General features: G+C 30.2%; 8 protein-coding genes across 8 annotated transcripts; 4 read left to right on the top strand and 4 right to left on the bottom strand.

Moving 5' to 3' along the window:
* Positions 1-136: 136 nt before the first annotated feature.
* BN7_6020 (putative serine/threonine-protein kinase) lies at positions 137-1,171 on the bottom strand (the record flags this gene model as incomplete). Its single annotated transcript, XM_011273418.1, has 1 exon — positions 137-1,171. One exon carries the CDS (start codon positions 1,169-1,171, stop codon positions 137-139), a length of 1,035 nt encoding a protein of 344 aa, XP_011271720.1.
* Positions 1,172-1,777: 606 nt separating this feature from the next.
* Positions 1,778-4,024, top strand: IRC8 (Irc8p; the record flags this gene model as incomplete). Its single annotated transcript, XM_011273417.1, has 1 exon — positions 1,778-4,024. One exon carries the CDS (start codon positions 1,778-1,780, stop codon positions 4,022-4,024), a length of 2,247 nt encoding a protein of 748 aa, XP_011271719.1.
* A 251-nt stretch (positions 4,025-4,275) lies between these two features.
* SPF1 (ion-transporting P-type ATPase SPF1) lies at positions 4,276-7,911 on the top strand (the record flags this gene model as incomplete). The annotated part of the gene is made up of 1 exon (XM_011273416.1): positions 4,276-7,911. The coding sequence occupies one exon, from the start codon at positions 4,276-4,278 to the stop codon at positions 7,909-7,911; it is 3,636 nt and encodes a 1,211-aa protein (XP_011271718.1).
* Positions 7,912-8,279: 368 nt separating this feature from the next.
* On the bottom strand, positions 8,280-10,142 carry TAH11 (Tah11p; the record flags this gene model as incomplete). Its single annotated transcript, XM_011273415.1, has 1 exon — positions 8,280-10,142. One exon carries the CDS (start codon positions 10,140-10,142, stop codon positions 8,280-8,282), a length of 1,863 nt encoding a protein of 620 aa, XP_011271717.1.
* Positions 10,143-10,468: 326 nt separating this feature from the next.
* Positions 10,469-12,584, top strand: SSC1 (Hsp70 family protein; the record flags this gene model as incomplete). The annotated part of the gene is made up of 2 exons (XM_011273414.1): positions 10,469-10,507; positions 10,674-12,584. 2 exons carry the CDS (start codon positions 10,469-10,471, stop codon positions 12,582-12,584), a joined length of 1,950 nt encoding a protein of 649 aa, XP_011271716.1.
* Positions 12,585-13,994: 1,410 nt separating this feature from the next.
* BN7_6015 (Helicase domino) lies at positions 13,995-15,809 on the bottom strand (the record flags this gene model as incomplete). The annotated part of the gene is made up of 1 exon (XM_011273413.1): positions 13,995-15,809. The coding sequence occupies one exon, from the start codon at positions 15,807-15,809 to the stop codon at positions 13,995-13,997; it is 1,815 nt and encodes a 604-aa protein (XP_011271715.1).
* Positions 15,810-16,576: 767 nt separating this feature from the next.
* Positions 16,577-17,890, top strand: PRO2 (glutamate-5-semialdehyde dehydrogenase; the record flags this gene model as incomplete). Its single annotated transcript, XM_011273412.1, has 1 exon — positions 16,577-17,890. One exon carries the CDS (start codon positions 16,577-16,579, stop codon positions 17,888-17,890), a length of 1,314 nt encoding a protein of 437 aa, XP_011271714.1.
* Positions 17,891-17,991: 101 nt separating this feature from the next.
* On the bottom strand, positions 17,992-21,993 carry DRS2 (aminophospholipid-translocating P4-type ATPase DRS2; the record flags this gene model as incomplete). Its single annotated transcript, XM_011273411.1, has 1 exon — positions 17,992-21,993. One exon carries the CDS (start codon positions 21,991-21,993, stop codon positions 17,992-17,994), a length of 4,002 nt encoding a protein of 1,333 aa, XP_011271713.1.
* Positions 21,994-22,064: the final 71 nt, after the last annotated feature.

Below are 22,064 nucleotides of genomic sequence, written 5' to 3'. Positions count from 1 at the left end.
TGATGGGTTTTATATTATTTTATATTTTTTTCGTGGTGATGAAAGGAAGATTTCAAAAAAAAAAAAAAAGGTCATTCACGTGATTCTGAAAGGAGTCAATTTAGACACAGAGTCAGCAATCAGAGTCAAAGCAGAGTCACAGTTTAAATCTATTTGCACAAATTTTCAAAGTTTTAGCATGTTTCTTTGAAGGACATTGAATATGTGGAGGAACAGAGTCAGGTGTTAATGAGCCTAGTTGGGTTAGGATTTCATTGGTTTTAATTCTGCTTGTTGGTTCCAGTTGGAGAATTTGCCCTATCAAATTCCAAACTTGTTCGGGATAATTTGACTTGATTAAAACCTGGGGATCTTGTTTAAATGATTTGAATTCACTATTAGATTCTCTAGCAGCTGTCCAAGGGAAATCAACATTAATCATACTGTACAACAAGATACCCAACGACCATATATCACTCAATTCACCATCGTATTGTAATTTAGATAGGGCTTCTGGTGAAATTAAAGCTTCTGTCCCTACAGCTCCAATTGCCAATTTCCTTGGTGTTGGTCCAAATTTAAAAGCTGTACCGAAATCTATAATTTTAACTATCCCGTGGGAATCCATTTGAATATTTTCTAATTTTAAATCTCGATGTGCAATATAATTATCATGTAAATAATTTAATCCTGATACAATTTGTCTGAAAAAACATAGGATTTCTTGTTCACCAGGTGTTGCAACTTGAATAATTTTCAATAATGAATATGGTGTAAATTCCATAACTAATTGATGATTTGATGAACTAATTGATGATATGAATGAAAATGTTTTAGTAATATTTTCATGATTTAAATCACGGGTTATATCATATTCATGATAACATCTTTTTCTATATTCATCTCTTGATTCATAATTTTCACGACCTCTAAATGTCTTTACTGCAAAATATTCATTTGTTGATTTCTTATAATATAAATCAACTTTTGATGAAATACCCGAACCTAATGTTTTAAGTTGTTTACCAAAGCCACTACCAATGTTACCACCAAGTTTTGTTGATGAACTAGTTCTTGAGATTGAAGGTGTCCCACCATTTTCTGGAGAATTACTATTCTGTCTTGATTTAGAAGAAGACCGAAGCTTCCCAAAGAATTGCTTTAAATTGGATTGACTAGCTGTTGAGTTCATAATTCTATGCTATATCATAGTTAAACAATAGTATATGCAGGAACACCAATTACAAACCAACAAATAACATAGAGTACTATTGAATTATCATGAAATATCTCTTGAAAAGTTCCCAAACTTCCTTTAATTGTTCGCGAATTTGATTGTTTATGTAAAGTTTGAGATCCGACAATGCGCATGGTCGGTACTTACCGTATCGGGCAAGACATAAACAAACCCAATTGATCAACATTTCCATTTCCAAATCATAACAAAATTATTGATATTTTTTTTTTTTGAAATCTGGAATTTTGCCTTTGAAATTGAGATTTAATCGAGTTTTTTTGATCAGATTGCTATCTTAGACATTATTAACTCAAGTTTTATTCAATTATATATCCAAACAGTTCTTATCCAACTAAAGCCATTCCTTATTGTTTGCATATATTCATTTGATTACCCAAGAAAATTTTGTACTTGAATTGATTCCCAATATCTGCATATTCTACACAATCAAATTTGAAAAAGACTTCTCTCGTACAAGTCAAAATTTGCCATAAAAACATCAAATTTGAACAACTTGATCTTTTCAAATCTTAGGTATATTCAAAATCAACACACAATAAGATGGATAAACGACCTACAGGTCGACTAATATCCAATTTGATTCATATTCTTTCAATATCTTTATCATTTGCAGCTGGTGTTATTGCTATTATTTTTTTTAAAAATTCAAATTATCAGTTGAATAAACCAAGTTTAATAACTTTAATAATTGGTGAATTCATATCAATATTATCATTACCTCTATTGTTTTTCAATTCAAGACTATCAATCATTTGGTCATTATTATCAATCAATTTAATCTCATCATTTATTTCATTGGGAGCTAGACTTTCATTATTTAATTTTTCCATCAAAGCAAATGTATTTCAAAATGATTTAAAATCACAAAATTTATTAATTTCTTTATTTACTTTAATTATTGCATCACAATTCTTCCATGGTTTTACATTAAGTTCATATTTTAATTCTTTATTTCAATTTTATCAACAAAATAATGATCCAGAATCACAAAGACAATTTGACATTGAAAATTTAAAAGAAAAAGTTATATCTTTAAAAGCATCAGCTGCAACTTTAGTTGATAATAGAAAAGTTTCTGGTAATCAAGAATCAACAACATCAACAAAAGCAACAACAACAACAAAAGATTCTCAACAAACCAACGGGAATACTGATCAACAATCATCAATTTTCCAATCAACAAAATCAAGATTTAGTTCTAAAAAAGATTTCAATTCTTTAACAAATCATGAATTAAAGTCAATAATACCCAAAAATTATAATAATGTTCAAAATATTGCACAATTATATTCTATTAAAAAATTATCAATTATAAATCAATCAAGTTCTTCAGCTGATATAACAGCAACACCAGCAAAAAATCATCGTAATTCAAATAGATTATCAAGTACAACAACAACATCATCTTCACAAAAAATTGATGATTCTATTAAAAATGCTCAAAATGCAAAAAATTTAAGTTTGGAAAGAGATGCATTGAAAAGGATTCCAAGTGCTTTATTACCACCACATTTAAAACCTCAAACTTCAAATTTAACTAAAAATCAACATATTTTATCAAAATATCAAAATCGTTCAATTTCACAACCTGGTAATTTAAATAATTTATGGGAATTTCAAAGAAAAGACGAATTTAATTCAAATAATCAAGATGATGATAATTTACAGAATTTAGATCAAAATGAAAATGTTCCAGAGTTAATACCCAGAGCTATAACAATTGAAAATTTTTACCCATTAAGAACTCAACATAATATATCAATGGAAGATGATAATGGTATAAGGACAATAGCACCAATTGATTATGATCAAGGGAAATTTAATAATTTTAATGTTAATCAATTAAAAAATGGATTTGAACCTGAACATCTGTTGAAATCTGGAAATTTTGATTCATTAGATCCACCAATTAATCATGATCAATATAATGATAGATTTACTATAAATGATGATGATAATGACAATTATTCAATTCCTGATGATGTTCAATCGTCTCATGTATCAACAAGTTCCACTGAAGAAGCTTTAAAAATTGTGGAAAATGTTCAACAAGCATCATCAAATGAATTTGATTTAAATGATGTTATTGATCAATCAAGATCTTCATTAAATTTAGAAAGATTAAATACACCAAATAATAATAATAATCATTTAACTAAAAGTAAAAGTTATTCACCTCATAAATCAATTTTTAGAGGTCATGGACATGGACATGGACATGGTAATCATGGTTATCAACAAATTGAAGGAAACAATATTGGTCATTATAGAAAAAATTCATCAGTTAGTTTTAAAAATTTTAGTGTTTCAATGCCATCATCACCTAAAAAAAAATCAATTATGAATAATTCACCAAGTAAAAAAGCTAAATTTAAGAAAAATTTATCATTATCAAATATTGTTTTTAAGATTGATTCAAGTTTAAACAATAGTAATGACTCAGATTCAGAAATTCCAAATTTATCTTATGTTCATGATTTACAAAGTTCACCAAGTAAAAAACGTCGTTCTTCAATAACACCAAGTTTTGCCACAACTAATGATATAGATACCCATTCAAAGCAACAACATCAACCACATAATTCAACAACAACACCATCAAAACATAAACACAATAATTCACAATTAGCTGTTACAAGTTCAAATAATTCACCAAATTCAAATTGGTCAGAAAATTCTCATATTTCAATATTTCCTGCGGATGTAATCGGTGAATATGATAAAGAGAAATGGAAAACCATGCAACGATTACAACTGGTGAAAGACCAGGAGACAATTGCTCAATGAACAACCTGGACAAGATATATCCAATATATAGATTCACTTATTCAATTCGTTTAATGCTTAAATTCACAATAGTTTATAGAATTCCTTTGTATGTGCATTACATAATCCACACTGTAAGCTCTTCGCGAATTCACTTTCGTATAATTTTCATCCATTAAATTTGAAATCAAATTGCCACGATAAAGAAAACGTCGATTCAATACAAATAATTTCTACTACTTTCCCAACCACAATTGCCACTGAAATTAAAGATGAGTGCTTCATTGGTTGAGAATCCAGCGGTGAAGTCGTCGCAGCTGTTGAGACCGAAGGGGTTCTTCCAGCGCCCTTACGTCTTACCGTTCGTTGTGCTCTATCCATGGTTTGGTCATATTTATTTCGGTTATTATGATGAATATATTAAAGGGTCTGAATGGACTTTTGTTTATTTAGGTGCTATTATCTCACTGCAAGCACTGTTGTTATTGATGCCAAATTGGAATATCAACATTGATGCCCTTTTCAATTATTCCAAAACTGATAAGTTGGATGAAGCTACTCATATTATGATTGTTGCTGCTCCAAATAATGGATTAGGTGCAATTAGTGAAATTAATCGTGATAAATATCCTGATGAAATTCAAACTTCTTTCCTTTTCCAAAAAAGAAGATTTATTTATCATGAAAAGGATAATTTATTTACTCCTCCAAGATTTTTAATTGATTCTGATCCAAAAATTGAAGATTATCAAAAAACAAAAGGTATTACAGGTGATTTATCAAAATTAGAACGTTCATTTGGTAAAAATACTTTTGATATTCCAATTCCAACTTTTTGGGAATTGTTTAAAGAACATGCTACTGCTCCATTTTTTGTTTTCCAAGTTTTCTGTGTTGGGTTATGGTTATTAGATGAATTTTGGTATTATTCATTATTTACTTTATTTATGCTTGTTAGTTTTGAATGTACTACAGTTTTCCAACGTCGTTCCACTATGGGTGAATTTAGAACAATGGGTGTTAAACCATTTCAAATTAATGCTTATAGAAATAACAAATGGGAAGAAATCTCCACTATTGATTTATTACCTGGTGATGTTGTTTCAATCACTCGTACTGCTGATGAATCTGCTATTCCATGTGATTTGATCTTAACTGATGGTTCAGCTATTGTTAATGAAGCTATGCTTTCTGGTGAATCTACTCCTTTATTAAAAGAATCTATTAAATTACGTCCAAGTGAAGAATCTTTACAATTGGATGGTTTAGATAAAAATTCTATCTTACATGGTGGTACAAAAGCTTTACAAGTTACTGCACCAACAGATTCAATTATCCCATTAGCTCCAGATAATGGTGCTTTAGCTGTTGTTACCAAGACTGGGTTTGAAACTTCTCAAGGTTCTTTAGTTCGTGTTATGATTTTTTCTGCTGAAAGAATTTCTGTTGGTAATTATGAATCATTATTTTTCATCTTATTTTTATTAATCTTTGCCATTGCTGCTTCTTGGTATGTTTGGGTTGAAGGTACTAAAATGGGTCGTATTCAAAATAAATTGATTTTAGATTGTATTTTAATTGTTACTTCTGTTGTTCCACCTGAATTACCAATGGAATTAACTATGGCTGTTAATACTTCATTAGCTTCATTGAGTAAATTTTTCATTTATTGTACTGAACCATTTAGAATCCCATTAGCTGGTAGAATTGATGTTTGTGCTTTTGATAAAACTGGTACTTTAACAGGTGAAGATTTAGTTTTTGAAGGTTTAGCTGGGTTTGGTAATGAAATTCGTCATTTATCTAAACCAAATGAAGTTCCAGAAATTACAAATTATGTTTTAGGTTCTGCTCATGCTTTAGTTAAATTAGATGATGGTGAAGTTGTTGGTGATCCAATGGAAAAGGCTACTTTAGAAGCTGCTGGTTGGAAAATTGGTGAAAAAGATGTTGTTTTCAGAGAAACTAAAGCTAAAAAAACTGAAAAAATTAAAATTTTACGTCGTTTCCAATTTTCTTCAGCTTTAAAACGTTCTTCTTCAATTTCTTCTTATGGCTCTAAAACTCTTGTCTCTACTAAAGGTGCTCCAGAAACTATTCGTCAAAGATTATCTGAAATTCCAAAAAATTATGAAGAAATTTATAAATCATTTACTCGTTCCGGTTCTCGTGTTTTAGCATTGGCTTATAAACATTTAGAAGATAATATCACACCTGCTAAAGTTACCAAATTAGATCGTGAAAAAGTTGAAACTGGTTTAATTTTCGCTGGGTTTATTGTTTTCCATTGTCCTTTGAAAGATGATGCCATTGAAACTATTGAAATGTTGAATGAATCAAGTCATCGTTCAATTATGATTACTGGTGATAATCCTTTAACTGCTGTTCATGTTGCCAAAGAAGTTAAAATTGTTGAAAGAGAAGTTTTAATTTTAGATGCTCCAGAAGAACATCATGGTGATCATGAATTAGTATGGAGAAGTGTTGATGAATCTAAGATTTTACCATTTTCAAGTACTGATAAAATTGATGAATCTTTATTCAAGAAGAATGATATTGCTGTTACTGGTTATGCCTTATCAAAATTATTAGAACATCCACAATTACATGATTTAATTAGACATACTTGGATTTATTCTCGTGTTTCTCCATCTCAAAAGGAATTTATCTTGAACACTTTAAAACATTTAGGTTATAATACTTTAATGTGTGGTGATGGTACAAATGATGTTGGTGCTTTAAAACAAGCTCATGTTGGTGTTGCTCTTTTGAATGGTACTGAAGAAGGTATGAAGAAAATGGCTGAAGCTAGAAAAATTGATGCCTTACAAAAAGTTTATAAGAAACAATGTGAAATTATGGGTGCTTGGGGTAAACAACATCCACCAGTCCCATTACCAATTGCTCATTTATATCCACCAGGTCCAACTAATCCACATTATTTAAAAGCTATTGAAAAACAAGGTATTACAATTACTGATGAAATGAGAAGATTACATGCTGAAAGTTCAACTGTTTCTGCTTCTGGTACTGAAAATAATACTGCTCAATCTCAATTAAGTAATCAATTATTAGGTTCTTTACATGAATTAGAAGATCAAAATGAAGCTCCAACTTTGAAATTAGGTGATGCCTCAGTTGCTGCTCCATTCACTTCTAAATTAGCAAATGTTTCTACTGTTACTAATATTATTCGTCAAGGTCGTTGTGCATTAGTTTCAACTATTCAAATGTATAAGATTTTAGCTTTGAATTGTTTGATTAGTGCTTATTCCTTGTCTGTTATTTATTTAGCTGGTGTTAAATTTGGTGATGGTCAAGCTACTGTTTCTGGGTTATTAATTTCTGTTTGTTTCTTGAGTATTTCAAGAGGTAAACCAGTTCAAAAATTATCTAAAGAAAGACCACAACCTGGTATTTTCAATATTTATATTATGGGTTCAATCTTGGGTCAATTTGCAGTTCATATTGCAACATTAATCTATATCACTGCTGAAATTTATAAATTGGAACCAAGAGAACCAAAACCAGATTTAGAAAAAGAATTTGCTCCATCACTATTAAACACTGGTATCTTTTTAATCCAATTAGCTCAACAAGTTTCCACATTTGCTGTCAATTATCAAGGTTTACCATTTAGAGAAAGTATTAAAGATAATAAAGGTATGTACTATGGTTTATTAGGTGTTGCAGGTTTAGCACTTGCAGGTTCAACTGAATTTATCCCAGAATTAAATGAAGCTATGAAATTTGTCCCAATGGATGCTGATTTCAAAACTAAATTAACAGTTACAATTATTTTGGATTTAGGTGTTTCTTGGGCTATTGAATTAGTTTTAAAACATTTCTTTATGGATTCAAAAGCTGCTGATATCGCACAACGTGATGAAGTTGAAGAAAAGAATTAAATCTTTTTTTAAAAGAAAGAGGAGATTGATATGAAAATTATCATGGAAAAGAAAATTGAAATTTCAAATTGAAGTTTATCTGGATAGATATTTAATGAATATAAAGTATTATTAATAGTACTACCCATAATTCAAGCACAGTTTGAAAATTATTATGCATATAGTTCAATGGTGTTTAATGTTTATTATATATTTGATCGAATTTTGTTCTAATTTAGTAATCTTGTATTCGATCCTAATACATTTGTTGGGGATCTATAAGTTAAGTTCTTAAAGATTATACAACGAGACTACATTCAATAACAGCTTACAACATATATATGAAGTTTAAATCCATCATTATTTATTTTATTCAATTGATACGTCTATTATACTTGACTTAACAACTCCTCTCTATCTAATTCATCCCATTTTAAAATTTTTGAATCCGAAGTTTCCACAAGCTTGAAAATATGAGGAAATTTTTTATTTAAATAAAGTGTACAATCATATGCTTCTTTTTCACCAATTGGATTTTTAGTTAAACTATTTTGTAAAGTTTCAGATAATTTATCAATTTTATAAGGTGTATTTGGTTTTAATGATAGTACAACTTGTAAAACATTTTTCAATTTACCTTGTAAGAAATTATCATATTTGATCTCTGGTGTAACTTTATTCTCTGAAGCTTGTTGTTCTTTTAATTTGATACGTTCTAATAATGTTAACCCTTTTGTTTCTGTTTTGGAAGATGATGAAGCTGGTATTCCAGTTTTAGGTTTGGCTTGGAATTTCTCTTTAGAATTTTGTAAAATTTCTCTTTTAACTCTTTTGGTACTTGATGTAAAATTTGGTGATTCTAATTTAGATCTTGAATAAATTGGAATATCATTTAAATGTTTATTTTGAGAGATCCAAGATTCAGATTTTGATTCAAATATTTCTTTCCTCTTGGTGAAATTTTTATATTGAAATTCATCTTTTGCCTTATCAGAATCTATTATAATATCATCATATTCATTAAGTTTGAAACATAATGCATCTACCCAAATTGTAGCAACTTTAAGTAAATCTTCTTCAGTAACGGTGAAACCTTTTAATTTTTTCATTTGAATTAATACTTCTGATAATTTGATATCTGATGATCTATTTCTTGCAAGATGTGGAACGATTTTATCAAAAGTACTAAATATGGAGTTAGCCTTTTCGATTGATTCTATAAGATAGTTGTTGTTATTGGTTCTGGAAGCATTTTGTTGGTTTAGTTCATTTTCCAAGTGTTTCAGAGTATCAGGATACCATTTTTGTGAAACATTTTTGAAATGTATGATTTTTTCATTGAGTAAGGCTTGTGATATAGTTGATGACTTGGGTATGTTTAGTGAGTGTTTGCGAATTGGAATTTTATCTCTTTCTTGTCTTTCAATTTCAAGTTCCTCTGGAATATCAAAAGTTTTGAAATTAAAGTCTAAATTATAAAATGATCTATAGTGTAATTGTGTATGAGTCTCAACTTGATTTGTGAATTTGAATTTACCAGATATGTAAATACCTTTTGAAAGATACTCTAAAATGGGACCAATGCTAATTGCAATTTGATTTGATTTTGATGGTGATTCAACCCATGATCCATAAACATCACAAATATTTAATTTAGGTGGATTGAAAATTAATTTAAAAAGATCATAACTTTGAAATGTTGCTAAAGAGGGGGTTCCGGTATTGTGATCAGACTTGAAAAGATGAATTTCAGCAAATTCAGGTTTTAGTTTGGAGGATTTTGATGCTATTGAGGTATGATATATTGTCAAACTTTCAAGTATTAGATCATTCAGATGTTTGCATATTACTTGTACTGGATCTATAAGTTGATTTGTGGATTGCTCAAACAATATAGGTTTTTCAGGAAAATTATTTGAACCGGTTAGTTGATTTTTATTTTTGCCATCACTTGGATAATGTGAGTGGAAATTTTGAACTTGACCATCACCAACAGAAGTTTTTTCAAAGCCAGAAAAAGATCTGGATTTTACAATGTCAACACCACGTTTAGCATCATCAGACCCATCAAAGAATATACCACCTTGTTCAACCACCAGTTGGATAATATTATCATCTAATAAATCATCATAATTTTCAATATAAAAAAAACCCCAAAACAACAAGGCATGTTTCAAATCCGAAATTAATTCCTCCCTATGATCCTTCAGCAGTGATAAATCTATCACTGGTACAGATCTCTCACTAGCCATCTCTTTACTGTGGAAACTAATCCCAAGAAAGACAAAACAAAACATGAAAACATTTGGGAATATATGGCACTGTCACCACTTCCGTGTCGATAAAAATAGTTACCCGTCATTTTGTGCTGCCCCTTGAGATCCGGTAGTTTTCTTCAAAATTTCAATTTCCGGTTCTTAGTCCGGTTTTTTTTTCCAGTACTTTGTCGAAAAAAAAAAAACCTTCGAAGAATTTCCACTCCCACATTTGCCAGTGACTATATATACTTCTGTTTGGTCTGATTCAATTCATCTATTGAAATTATATCAAGGCATACATTGTTAACTATAGATTCAAGATGCTTGCTCACAGTTTGATGCGTAACTCTTTGCGTAACGTAAGTAGTGCCAGAGAAGGATAAGATTGGATCTATTTAGATCATGGGGATTAGATTGAATTGTTGAGTCAACGATGAAACAAATAATCATGAATCATCAACATCAATCCAACTGAGAATAGATCTAATTGAAATCAATGTGAATTGAATACTAACATCTCAATAGACCGCTCGTCGTTTACCTACCTTATCCCGTTTCAACTCTAACGGTAAAGTTCAAGGTCAAGTTATTGGTATCGATTTAGGTACCACCAACTCTGCTGTTGCTTTAATGGAAGGTAAAATTCCAAAAATTATTGAAAATGCTGAAGGTGCTAGAACTACTCCATCAGTCGTTGCCTTCACCAAAGAAGGTGAACGTTTAGTCGGTATCCCAGCTAAACGTCAAGCTGTTGTTAACCCAGAAAACACTTTATTCGCCACCAAACGTTTAATTGGTCGTCGTTTTGAAGATGGTGAAGTTCAAAGAGATATCAAAGAAGTTCCATACAAAATCGTTAAACATTCCAACGGTGATGCTTGGTTAGAAGCTAGAGGTGAAACTTATTCACCAGCTCAAATTGGTGGTTTCGTTTTAAACAAAATGAAAGAAACTGCTGAAGCTTACTTAGGTAAATCAATTAAAAACGCTGTTGTTACCGTTCCAGCTTATTTCAACGATTCTCAAAGACAAGCTACTAAAGATGCTGGTCAAATTGTTGGTTTAAACGTTTTACGTGTTGTTAACGAACCAACTGCTGCTGCTTTAGCTTATGGTTTAGAAAAAGCTGAATCAAAAGTTGTTGCTGTTTTCGATTTAGGTGGTGGTACTTTCGATATTTCCATCTTAGATATTGATAACGGTGTTTTCGAAGTTAAATCAACCAATGGTGATACTCATTTAGGTGGTGAAGATTTCGATATTGTTTTAGTTCGTCACATTGTTGATCAATTCAAAAAAGAATCCGGTTTAGATTTATCTGGTGACCGTATGGCTATTCAAAGAATTAGAGAAGCTTCAGAAAAAGCTAAAATTGAATTATCATCAACTGTTTCTACTGAAGTTAACTTACCTTTCATTACTGCTGATGCTTCAGGTCCAAAACATATCAACTTGAAAATCTCAAGATCTCAATTTGAAGGTTTAGTTGAAGATTTAATTAAAAGAACTATTGATCCAGTTAAAAAAGCTTTGAAAGATGCTTCATTAACCACTTCAGATGTCGGTGAAGTTATCTTAGTTGGTGGTATGACCCGTATGCCAAAAGTTGTTGAAACTGTTAAATCATTATTCAATAAAGAACCATCTAAAGCTGTTAATCCAGATGAAGCTGTTGCTATTGGTGCTGCTGTCCAAGGTGCTGTCTTGGCCGGTGAAGTTACCGATGTCTTATTATTAGATGTTACTCCATTATCTTTAGGTATTGAAACTTTAGGTGGTGTTTTCACAAGATTAATTCCAAGAAACACTACTATCCCATCTAAGAAATCACAAATCTTCTCAACTGCTGCTGAAGGTCAAACTTCTGTTGAAATCAGAGTCTTCCAAGGTGAACGTGAATTAGTTCGTGATAACAAATTAATTGGTAACTTTACCTTATCAGGTATCCCACCAGCACCAAAAGGTGTTCCACAAATTGAAGTTTCCTTCGATATTGATGCTGATGGTATTATCAACGTTTCAGCAAGAGATAAAGCTTCCAACAAAGATGCTTCTATCCAAGTTGCTGGTTCATCAGGTTTATCAGATGCTGAAATTGAAAAGATGGTTAACGATGCTGAAAAATACGCTGAACAAGATAAAGTTAGAAGAGAAGCTGTTGAAAATGCCAACAGAGCTGACCAAGCCGTTTCTGAAACTGAAAAATCATTAAAAGAATTTGAAGGTAAAATTGATCAAGCTAAAGCTGATGAAGTTACCAAACAAATCACTGAATTAAGAGAATTAATTGCTAGAGCTCAAGGTGGTGAAGAAGTTAATGCTGAAGAATTGAAAACTAAGACTGATGAATTAAGACAATCATCAATGAAGGTCTTTGAAGATTTATACAAAAACCAAGGTGAAGGTGAAGGTAAATCTGAAGAAAAGAAAGAATAAATTTAGATGATTTTTACGTTTATGTGTTGTTTTAATAACTCTTTTTCTTAAATATTAACAATCTCACTGGGGTTTGGAAATATTTTTATTCATTTTTATATGTTGATGCTCTCGAAAGTTTTATTTTTTTGCTTTCTCTAATCTTTTTTATCTTGTACATAGGTTCATTATGATTAAAAGATTAAGGAAGCAGAAAATTTTTGGAAATCAAATTTGAATAATTCGTTTTCATTTTCCAGAATTGTATATAGGTTAATTCAAATATTTGTCATAGTTAAAAAGTTTGAAATTGTAGAAATAATAATAAATCTCAGCCTTCAGGTTGCATCGGGCCATAGGTTTTAAATAATTTTGTATAGTGTTGTTTCTGCTCATAACGGAAAAATAACCTTCACGAAAATCGAAAAAGTACATCAAATCAAACAAATCACAACTTTGAATCGAATCAACTCGATTAGAATAGACTAAATCATTAGAAAAAGATCGAATAAGAATGCAAGTGGCACCATTGACAAAAATAATATCCTTAGCAGGGTTTTTAGCAGCTGGTTTCCTATTGATTATATTAAGTTGTGCCCTTTGGAATAATTGGTATCCCTTATATGTTGGTAAGTATTGATAACAGATATGATGATCAAAGAACGTATATATAACTAACTATTTCATAGTGGGGATTTTCTTAGCAGCTCCAATTCCAAATGCATTATTCAGTCGTACAGAATTTGATGATTTCATGAGTGATTCTTCAAAGTAAGTTAATGATCTTTAAATGAATATAAAAACATAACTAACAATGATAAAGTGTCACTAATGATTTGGCTTCATTTTTTACAGGTGCTTTAGTTCTTAGTGGATTGGCATTACCAATAGTATTTTATCATGTTAAATTAGTTGTTTTACCGGCAACTGTGATGAGTATGACTGGTGGGTTGGTTGTATACCTTTCAATAATTATATTTGGTATGTTTTTCCATGAAAGTGAAGATGAATATTGAGGTTTTTAAAAGAAAAGTTTTTACAAAGGGTAATGGTATGACTAGCTATAGATATATATTCAGCTTTTGGCTCGTTTTATTACAAGTTTTATACACATGAGTACCATGATATTTAAATGATGATGCATTAGATTTCTAGTTATGTTATAACAAAATGTAGATGTTTTGTATAAGTATATCCTGTAGCAGTTTGATCTTCGTCTCTAGTTGGATAACAAGTACATGACGTGCTTATAGTACTACATCGTCTCTTAGATATATTAAGCTTAAAATGTGTTCTCTACTTTAATAAATTTATTTAAAACAAGACTTTAAATTAAAAAATATCATGATCAAAAGGAATACCAACTAAAAAATTTGCCAATGGGGATTGTAGAGGTTCATCATCAATTTTATAATTTCCATCTGTTTGAAGTTAATATTGTTTAGCGGTTTCAGATGAGAAACATAAATATTCATCAATGTCCAATATAGAAGTTTCATTATCATTTGAAGGAGTGGTTATAAATGATTGTTTTAAGACTTGTGGATCACCATTATTCACGTTATGGGTAACACCATTGACATTATAAGCTTCCAAAATTGGTAAAGCTGATCTTGTGAGGTCAAGATATTTAGCAAGCTGATCAAGCCATATATTAAAATAATGACAATGTAAATTGGACCAGTGATATCTAGGAATTTTAAATCCACAAGCCACTTCATAACTAATACTCTGTGGAACTCCAAGTCTTTGTTCACATTTGACAATTCCACGGATAGAAATGTAATAATCACAGGTCTCTGGAGCACCAGTGCCAATTGATGATATGTATTCCAAAAGTTTTATGTAGGTTTCAGCAATAGACAACACTGTTTCACCTTTAGTATTGGTAACTTTGATATAATCACCCTCTTTTTCTTCCTGGTCTTCCTCATTAGAGTCGTCATCTTCTTCAATATCATCATCATTGCCATCATAACCATCATTTCCCTTCTCTCTCTCCTCATCAACATCTTCATCTTCTTCTGCATCATCATAATCATCATCAACGTAATCCTTCTGCTCATGTATATATCCTGTAGAATGTGAGACAGGAGGATTATAAAACTTCTGAGGGGTTTGATTATAATGCTGGTTGAATGAATTCGATGAATTATCAGTATTGACATTCTCGAAACTTGAAATTTCTTGTAAAACCTGTCCAAAATTTTTTTCACAAAAGCTAGTGACATTCAAATTGTTATTGGTATCAAAATGTAAATCATCACCATAATAACCTTGATCATTGATGTTGATATTATGATGGTATTGATTTGGAACGTCATTAATGTAGTAACTCTGTGGATTAGGTTTAAAATAAAAAAATGAATCATAATTCATTTGTGCATTATGTGATAAAATATGTAGATTATTATTTAGAACTGGAGATGAATTGACCGGACTTGGTGTTTGAAAATCAGGACATGGGGATTGAAATTCGGGACATGGGGACTGGGAATCTTGAGGTAATGTTGAATTATTAGGTGATGACCCTTGAACAACTCTGTCTTCAATTGGTTTAGTTAACTGTTTTTCATTATGTGATAAAATGTATTGATTATTATTAAAAGCTGGAGATGGATTCACAGGACTTGGGTATTGGAAACCTTGAGCTGGTGATGTGGAATTATTAGCTAGTGACCCTTGAACAAATCTTTCATAAATTGCTTCAGTAAATTGTTTTTGCTGATCTGACTTATCTGGATAAAGTTTAGCAATAGAATGGTAATTCACATCATTATTCAAAAAATCAGTTGGTAACTCTTTATAACTAACAGGTGTACCAATCTTCTTAGCATCTTCAATTGAATTAAGATTACAATATTGTGGAACTCTTAAAAATTTAGAGTTTTTCTCATCAATGTATAATTCTTTTGGTTTTTTTTTGCAACAAGGATAATCACATTCATATCTAAAGTTTTGACTATTTGGACACCATTCATTAAGTTTAGGAACAAATTTGGCTTCAATCAAGATAAATTTATCATTATTGGGATTTAATTTCACCTGTATAAGTTCACTATCATTAATTTTATCTGGAATTCTTGATGATCTTCTTCCTTTTCTAGAAATGACTTCTAAACAACCTCTGTATCCATTATATCCTGGATCATCTAAATTAACAATGGACAGATGGTTACATTTTTTGGTCCTATGACCTCTGACACAAATCTGGCAGGCAACTTTGATATGTTGTCCACAAATCATGATTGTTTTGTATGGCTGAAACCTTGGTGAGTTGTAAAAAAATTAGCAAAGTGGTTATTTGAGCTTAGATGTGAAATATAGCAAAATTCCTTTAGGTTAGAAACTAAAGCACAAATCTTTTGGTGAATTGGTACTAATCTGTTACAATATGATTTCCTTACTATAAATTTATAGGCCAACCTCCAGTAAAATATCTTGTTAATGTTTTCATTTTTGTGTAATTGAAACAAAAAATGATGCCACAGAAACAAAGCAAAGAAATATCTTTCATGGAAACCAAGACAATTCTCCAAATTGAAACACATTTGGACGTCCTGAAGATCATGATCATATTTATGACTTAACACACTTTCAACTCTTTGACTTATTGGAAATCAATACCACCAACCTGGAACCAAACCCCATTGGATAAGAATCAGCACTCAAACGGTATTTCAAACCAGCGGAAAAACAATAACATATTCTTCGATCTATTCTAGCACCACTCAAAACCATAACAGCACCATTATCCTACTTTTATCAAGCTTCCCTTCCAATTGATGGATCGTAGTTCAATTGTTTTAAAGTAATCATTTTGTTTATTTGTTTACTATTTCTTTTTTTGTTGGCGTCTATTGTGATTACAAAGCACTTACATAATAGAAATCGATTAGTCATATAAGTCATTCAGCCGCGAATTTTGATTGATTTCGACAACTTTTGTACTTGAAGAGATAAGTACTCCAGAATTAGTGAAAAGATATAAAGATAGAGAAATATATAATACAATGGCTGAAGTTATTGCTAAAGAAGCTCGTGCTGCTTCTACTGTGCTTAAAACATTATCAAATGAAGAAAGAAGTTCCGCTTTACAAGCTGTTCATGATGCTTTAAAAGTTTCTAAAAATCAAATATTAGAAGCTAATATTAAAGATATGGAAGCTGCTCAATCACAAAATTTATCTTCATCATTAATCAAACGTTTAGACTTGAGTAAAGGTGATAAATTTGATGTTATGCTACAAGGTGTCTTGGATGTTGCAGCTTTAGAAGATCCAGTTGGTAAAATTACTTTAGCTACAAAATTAGATGATGGATTAGATTTATTTAGATTAACTGCACCAGTTGGTGTATTATTAATCATTTTTGAATCAAGACCGGAAGTTATTGCAAATATTACTGCTTTAGCCATTAAATCAGGTAATACTGCTATCTTAAAAGGTGGTAAAGAATCTTTATATACATTTACTGCTATGGCTGATGTTGTTAATGAAGCATTATCTAAAACTTCAGTCCCAGAAAAAGCTGTTCAATTAATTGCATCAAGAGAAGATGTTGCTGCTCTTTTGGATCAAGATAAATATATTGATTTAGTTATCCCAAGAGGTTCAAATGAATTAGTTCGTAACATTAAGAGTAATACTAAAATCCCAGTTTTAGGTCATGCTGATGGTATTTGTTCCATATATGTTGATAAAGATGCTGATTTAGATATGGCTTCTAAAATTGTATTTGATGCTAAAACAAATTATCCAGCTGGTTGTAATGCAGTGGAAACTTTATTAATTCATAAGGATCTAAAGGATAAAATTTCACAAATTGTTGATCGTTTAATTGAAGGTGGTGTTACTTTACATCCAACTAAAGAAGTTGAATCAACATTACCATCATCAGCTAAAATAATTTCAGCTGTTGAAGGTGATTTTGATAAAGAATTTTTATCTTTTGATATTGCTATAGATTTTGTTGATTCTGTTGAATCTGCAATTAATCATATTAATTTACATTCATCAAAACATACAGAATCAATCATTACAGAAAATAAACAAACTGCAGAAAAATTCTTAAAAGCTATTGATTCTGCTGGTGTTTATTGGAATGCTTCAACAAGATTTGCTGATGGTTTTAGATATGGATTTGGTACTGAAGTTGGTATTTCAACAAATAAAATTCATGCAAGAGGACCAGTTGGTCTTGAAGGTTTAGTTATTTATCAATATCAAATAAGAGGTCATGGTCAAGTTGTCGGTGATTACTTAGGTGGTGGTGGTTCAAGACCATTTATTCATCAAAATATTGATGTTAAAAATGTTTCATTATGAATACATTCCATCGGCCTTACATTTCTCCCCTGTATTTATTGATTAATAAATGAAAAATAATACCTTGTACAATTATAATTATTTAACTATATATAATATATTCATGCAAATTCTGCTTCTCTCATCTCCCCATATTGACCTCTTGATTTAGTAGTATCATACATTCTAATAATTTTTTCTTGTCCACCTTCAACTTGAGAAAATGCAAAACCTCTTTGTTTTCTCATTCTTGAAACTTGTCTAACTTTTCTAATTGCTTTTTGAAATTGTTCAATTCTTGGTCTATAATTTGCTGTATTAAATTTTTGAATTTCTTGAACATAATGATAACTTTCTGGATAATACATTCTTTTATAATATTTCCAGCCAAAATCTCTTAATAAACATAATATAGGTAATACAAATACCATTGCCCAAAATGTTGCACTTGTATATAAATGGGATAAAACACCTTTATATTCTTTTGAAACATTAACTAAAGGTGCAACTGTTGAATAAACTGGGAAAAAAATTAACCAAAATAAGAAAGAACCTGGAATTGCAAATAATGTGAATTTTGTCCATGAATTTGTAATTAATGCAGCTTTACCCAAGACAGTCAATACTGAAGCTGTATAAATAGCTGTACCCCAAGTCCAATGATCTGCAGTTTCACCTCCATGTAATGAATTATCAAATCTATAAAATAATATACTACCAACAAAAATAACAGCAGAATGGAAAAATCCATTAACAACCCAACCCCAAAAAATTGTAACATTGAAAAAAGTACCCTTTTGACCTAATTGATATAATTGAGGATATTGATCTAATAATCTAGCTGAAACAAATTGATCAAAAACACCAATAACAAATGGTGGTAAAACTGTAAAGAAAACATTATAAAAAGTTAAAGTCCAAGATTCCATAATTGATTGACCTGAAAAGCAATTCATAAAAACAAACCAAAATTGGGTCATATATAATGCAATATTTTTATAAAATGAATATAAAATTGCTTGACTAATTCTTTGATAACTCCATGCACCATGAACTAATAATAATTTTTTTAAATATTTAAATTGTCCAATTGCAAAATCTGCACTTCTTGCAGCTTGCATACCTTCCATACCACTAATACCAATACCAACATGAGCAGCTTGAATCATACTAACATCGTTAGCACCATCACCAATAGCTAATAATAATGATTTCTTCTTCTTTTTAACCATTTTAACAACTAATGCTTTTTGTAATGGAGAAACTCTACAACAAATAACAGCTTTACAAAGACAACCTAATTCTAATAATAAATCATCACAATCATCAAGAGCATAACCTAATGATTTACCATCAATAATTAAAGCTAATGTATCAATTTCATGTTTTGAAATTTTATATTCTCTTATTGCTCTTAATTTTGATAATAAATTTTGTCTTGTTCCCTCTACTGAATCTTCATTAACAATTAATAAATTCATATCTTCACTTAATAATTTACAACTCATACCAATATTTATAGCAGTTTCTTGACGATCACCTGTTAAAACCCAAATTTTAATACCTGCATCTTGTAAAGTATGAATAGTTTCTGGGACACCATCTTGTAATTTATCTTCAATAGCAGTTGCACCTAACAAGAATAAATCTTTTTCAATTAATTCAGCAGCATCATCTAATTTTTGTGATCTATCATTTAAATCTGTAGCTGCAGATTCATAAATCTTGTGCCAATTTTCATATTCTTCATTTGGGATTATTCTTGTTGCAATACAAAGTGTTCTTAAACCTTCAGCTGCATAATCTTCTAAATGACGTGTTGTAGAATTAACATATGGATTATCTTCATGTAATCTTTCCAAAATAACAGTGTCAGCACCTTTACAAAATAATCTAATTGAACCATCTGGATATCTCAGAATAGCAGACATTCTTTTTCTTGTTGAATTAAATTCACAAATATGTAATAATTCATATTCTTTTGTTTCAGATCCAATTTCAACAGCAACTGATTTTGGTTTACGTACAATAAATTTATAACCTAAATCTGCACCACCTTGAACCAGAGCACCTTCATCAGGTGAAGCAGCTTGATATTTAATTGAACCATCAGCTTGAGTTTCTGGAATAACTGTATGACAAGTTGCTAATAAAGTTAAAAATTCATCAATTAAATTAGCTTCATCACCAGTTTGTAAATTATTTTTCAATTTATTAAAATCATGGAACCCAACTTCAATACCATCAATCATTTTGGCATGTTTATCTTCTGGAATATCATCAATATAACAACGACCTGCAATTGAACAAGATTTGAATTCCATAATATTTCTTGTTAATGTACCAGTTTTATCACTGAAAATATATTCAATTTGACCTAATTCTTCCACTAAACTTGAAGTTCTCACGACTGTTGGAGTATCAGATGCATCATCATATAAATCTAAATCAGATGCAATCATATAAGCTTGATAATATTTAATACACTCCACTGTAACAAATAATGAAATTGGAACTAAATTTGAAAATAAAATCCAATAAGTTAATAAATCTTTAAAAAATAATCCAACTTTACTATGACCTTCTAAATATAAATATTTTAAATGATCTGCATTAACTGAAATTGTTATAACATTACCAATTGATGAAATTAATGCTAATACAATTAACATTCCAAAAAGTGCAATAATTTGTAAATTAATAATTCTTTCCACTGCAGTTCTTTTGATAGGAGTTGCTGTAGCATTTCTCATTAATTTTGTTTCATGACCTGTAAATACCACAATACCATGAATCCAGCCAGTATTTCTTAAAGTTGCACCTCTTAATAATAATTGTTCAGGTGATAATGGATATTCCTTATTATATAAATTTAAGTTACCTTCATAAGTATAAAGACTTGAATTTGGTTGTTCAGAAAAAATTTTACCTCTCATTGAAATTAAATCAGTTGGAGAAACTAAATGACAAGTTTCAGATCTTGCTTGTTTAATTTTTAAATTAGTTTCACCATCAAGATTTGCAGTTTCAATATAACATAACCCTTCTGGTTCTGATGAGGTTAATAAAATTAAATCTGCAGGTATAGCTTCTTCAGATTTAACACTAACAATATCCCCCACTGAAACATTAATCCATTTTTTAGTTATAAATTCACCATGATCTGGTGATAAAACTTCAACTTTTGAAGAATTCAATTCTTTATCAGAATTTGCTCTTTTCAAATCTTCAAATATTTCTTTTATAGCAGAAACTAATAAGACAACAATTAATGTACCAATTGTTGTAAATCTATTTGTTGGGGAAACATTTGGAACTTGTTGAATAATTGAAGTAAATAAAAAGAATAAATTTGCATATTTTGAAAATTCTTGAAATAAAAATTTTGGTAAAAAAGTTGCAAAATTATATTTTGTTGTTGAAACATGATTATCACCATAACCAAATGCATCATTTGAAAATTTATCATTTAAATGAATAACTCTTGGACCTTTATTAACATCTAATTTCTGTTTACGACCTCTTATTTTATCATAAATTCTTCTAATATCAAACATATTTCTTTCATCTTCATGTAAATCACGATCTGGTGGAGGTCTATCATCTCTTGGATTTGTTTCACCTCTCCTTGTTGTTGTTGCTGTTGGATCTTGAAATGGGTCATCATGACTTGGATAATCAGTTAATGGTATACCAACATCCTGGTATTCATTACCAAGACCTAATTTTTGACGAACATTTGAAAAAAGTCCATTTGATCTTGTAGCTCCAGGATCACTAAAAGGATCATTATGATCATCATCTAAATCTTTTTCAATTGATTTATCATTGAACGGGTCATTTAAATCAATAGTTTCTTGTGGTATTATCCCATTTCTTAAATTATTAAATTGTTCATTTGGAATATTTGAATATGGTGAATCATTTTGGAAAGAATCACCTAATAAATTAACATCATTTTCATAATTATCATTAGCAGCTGAGCTATGTGTCCTCTGTTGTGGAGGAGATTGTGATAATAGATCTATATCAAACAGAGTATTTGAATTTTGTTGTTGTTGTTGTTGACGATTTGATCTTCTATTGTTATCATCAAATGGATCATCTGAAGGAAGCAGCGACATCTTTTTGTGTTTAGCGCTATATCAGCATCAACAGCAGTAGCAGCAGTGAATCAGAGCAAAGATATGAACCA

The sequence above is a fragment of the Wickerhamomyces ciferrii genome, contig 00245 (genome assembly GCF_000313485.1).
Source record: "Wickerhamomyces ciferrii WGS project CAIF00000000 data, strain NRRL Y-1031 F-60-10, contig 00245, whole genome shotgun sequence".
In the NCBI taxonomy this organism is placed as follows: Eukaryota; Fungi; Ascomycota; class Saccharomycetes; order Phaffomycetales; family Wickerhamomycetaceae; genus Hansenula; species Hansenula ciferrii.
The sequence above is the reverse complement of the archived record's forward strand: the minus strand, read 5'-3'. Positions and strand labels throughout refer to the sequence as shown.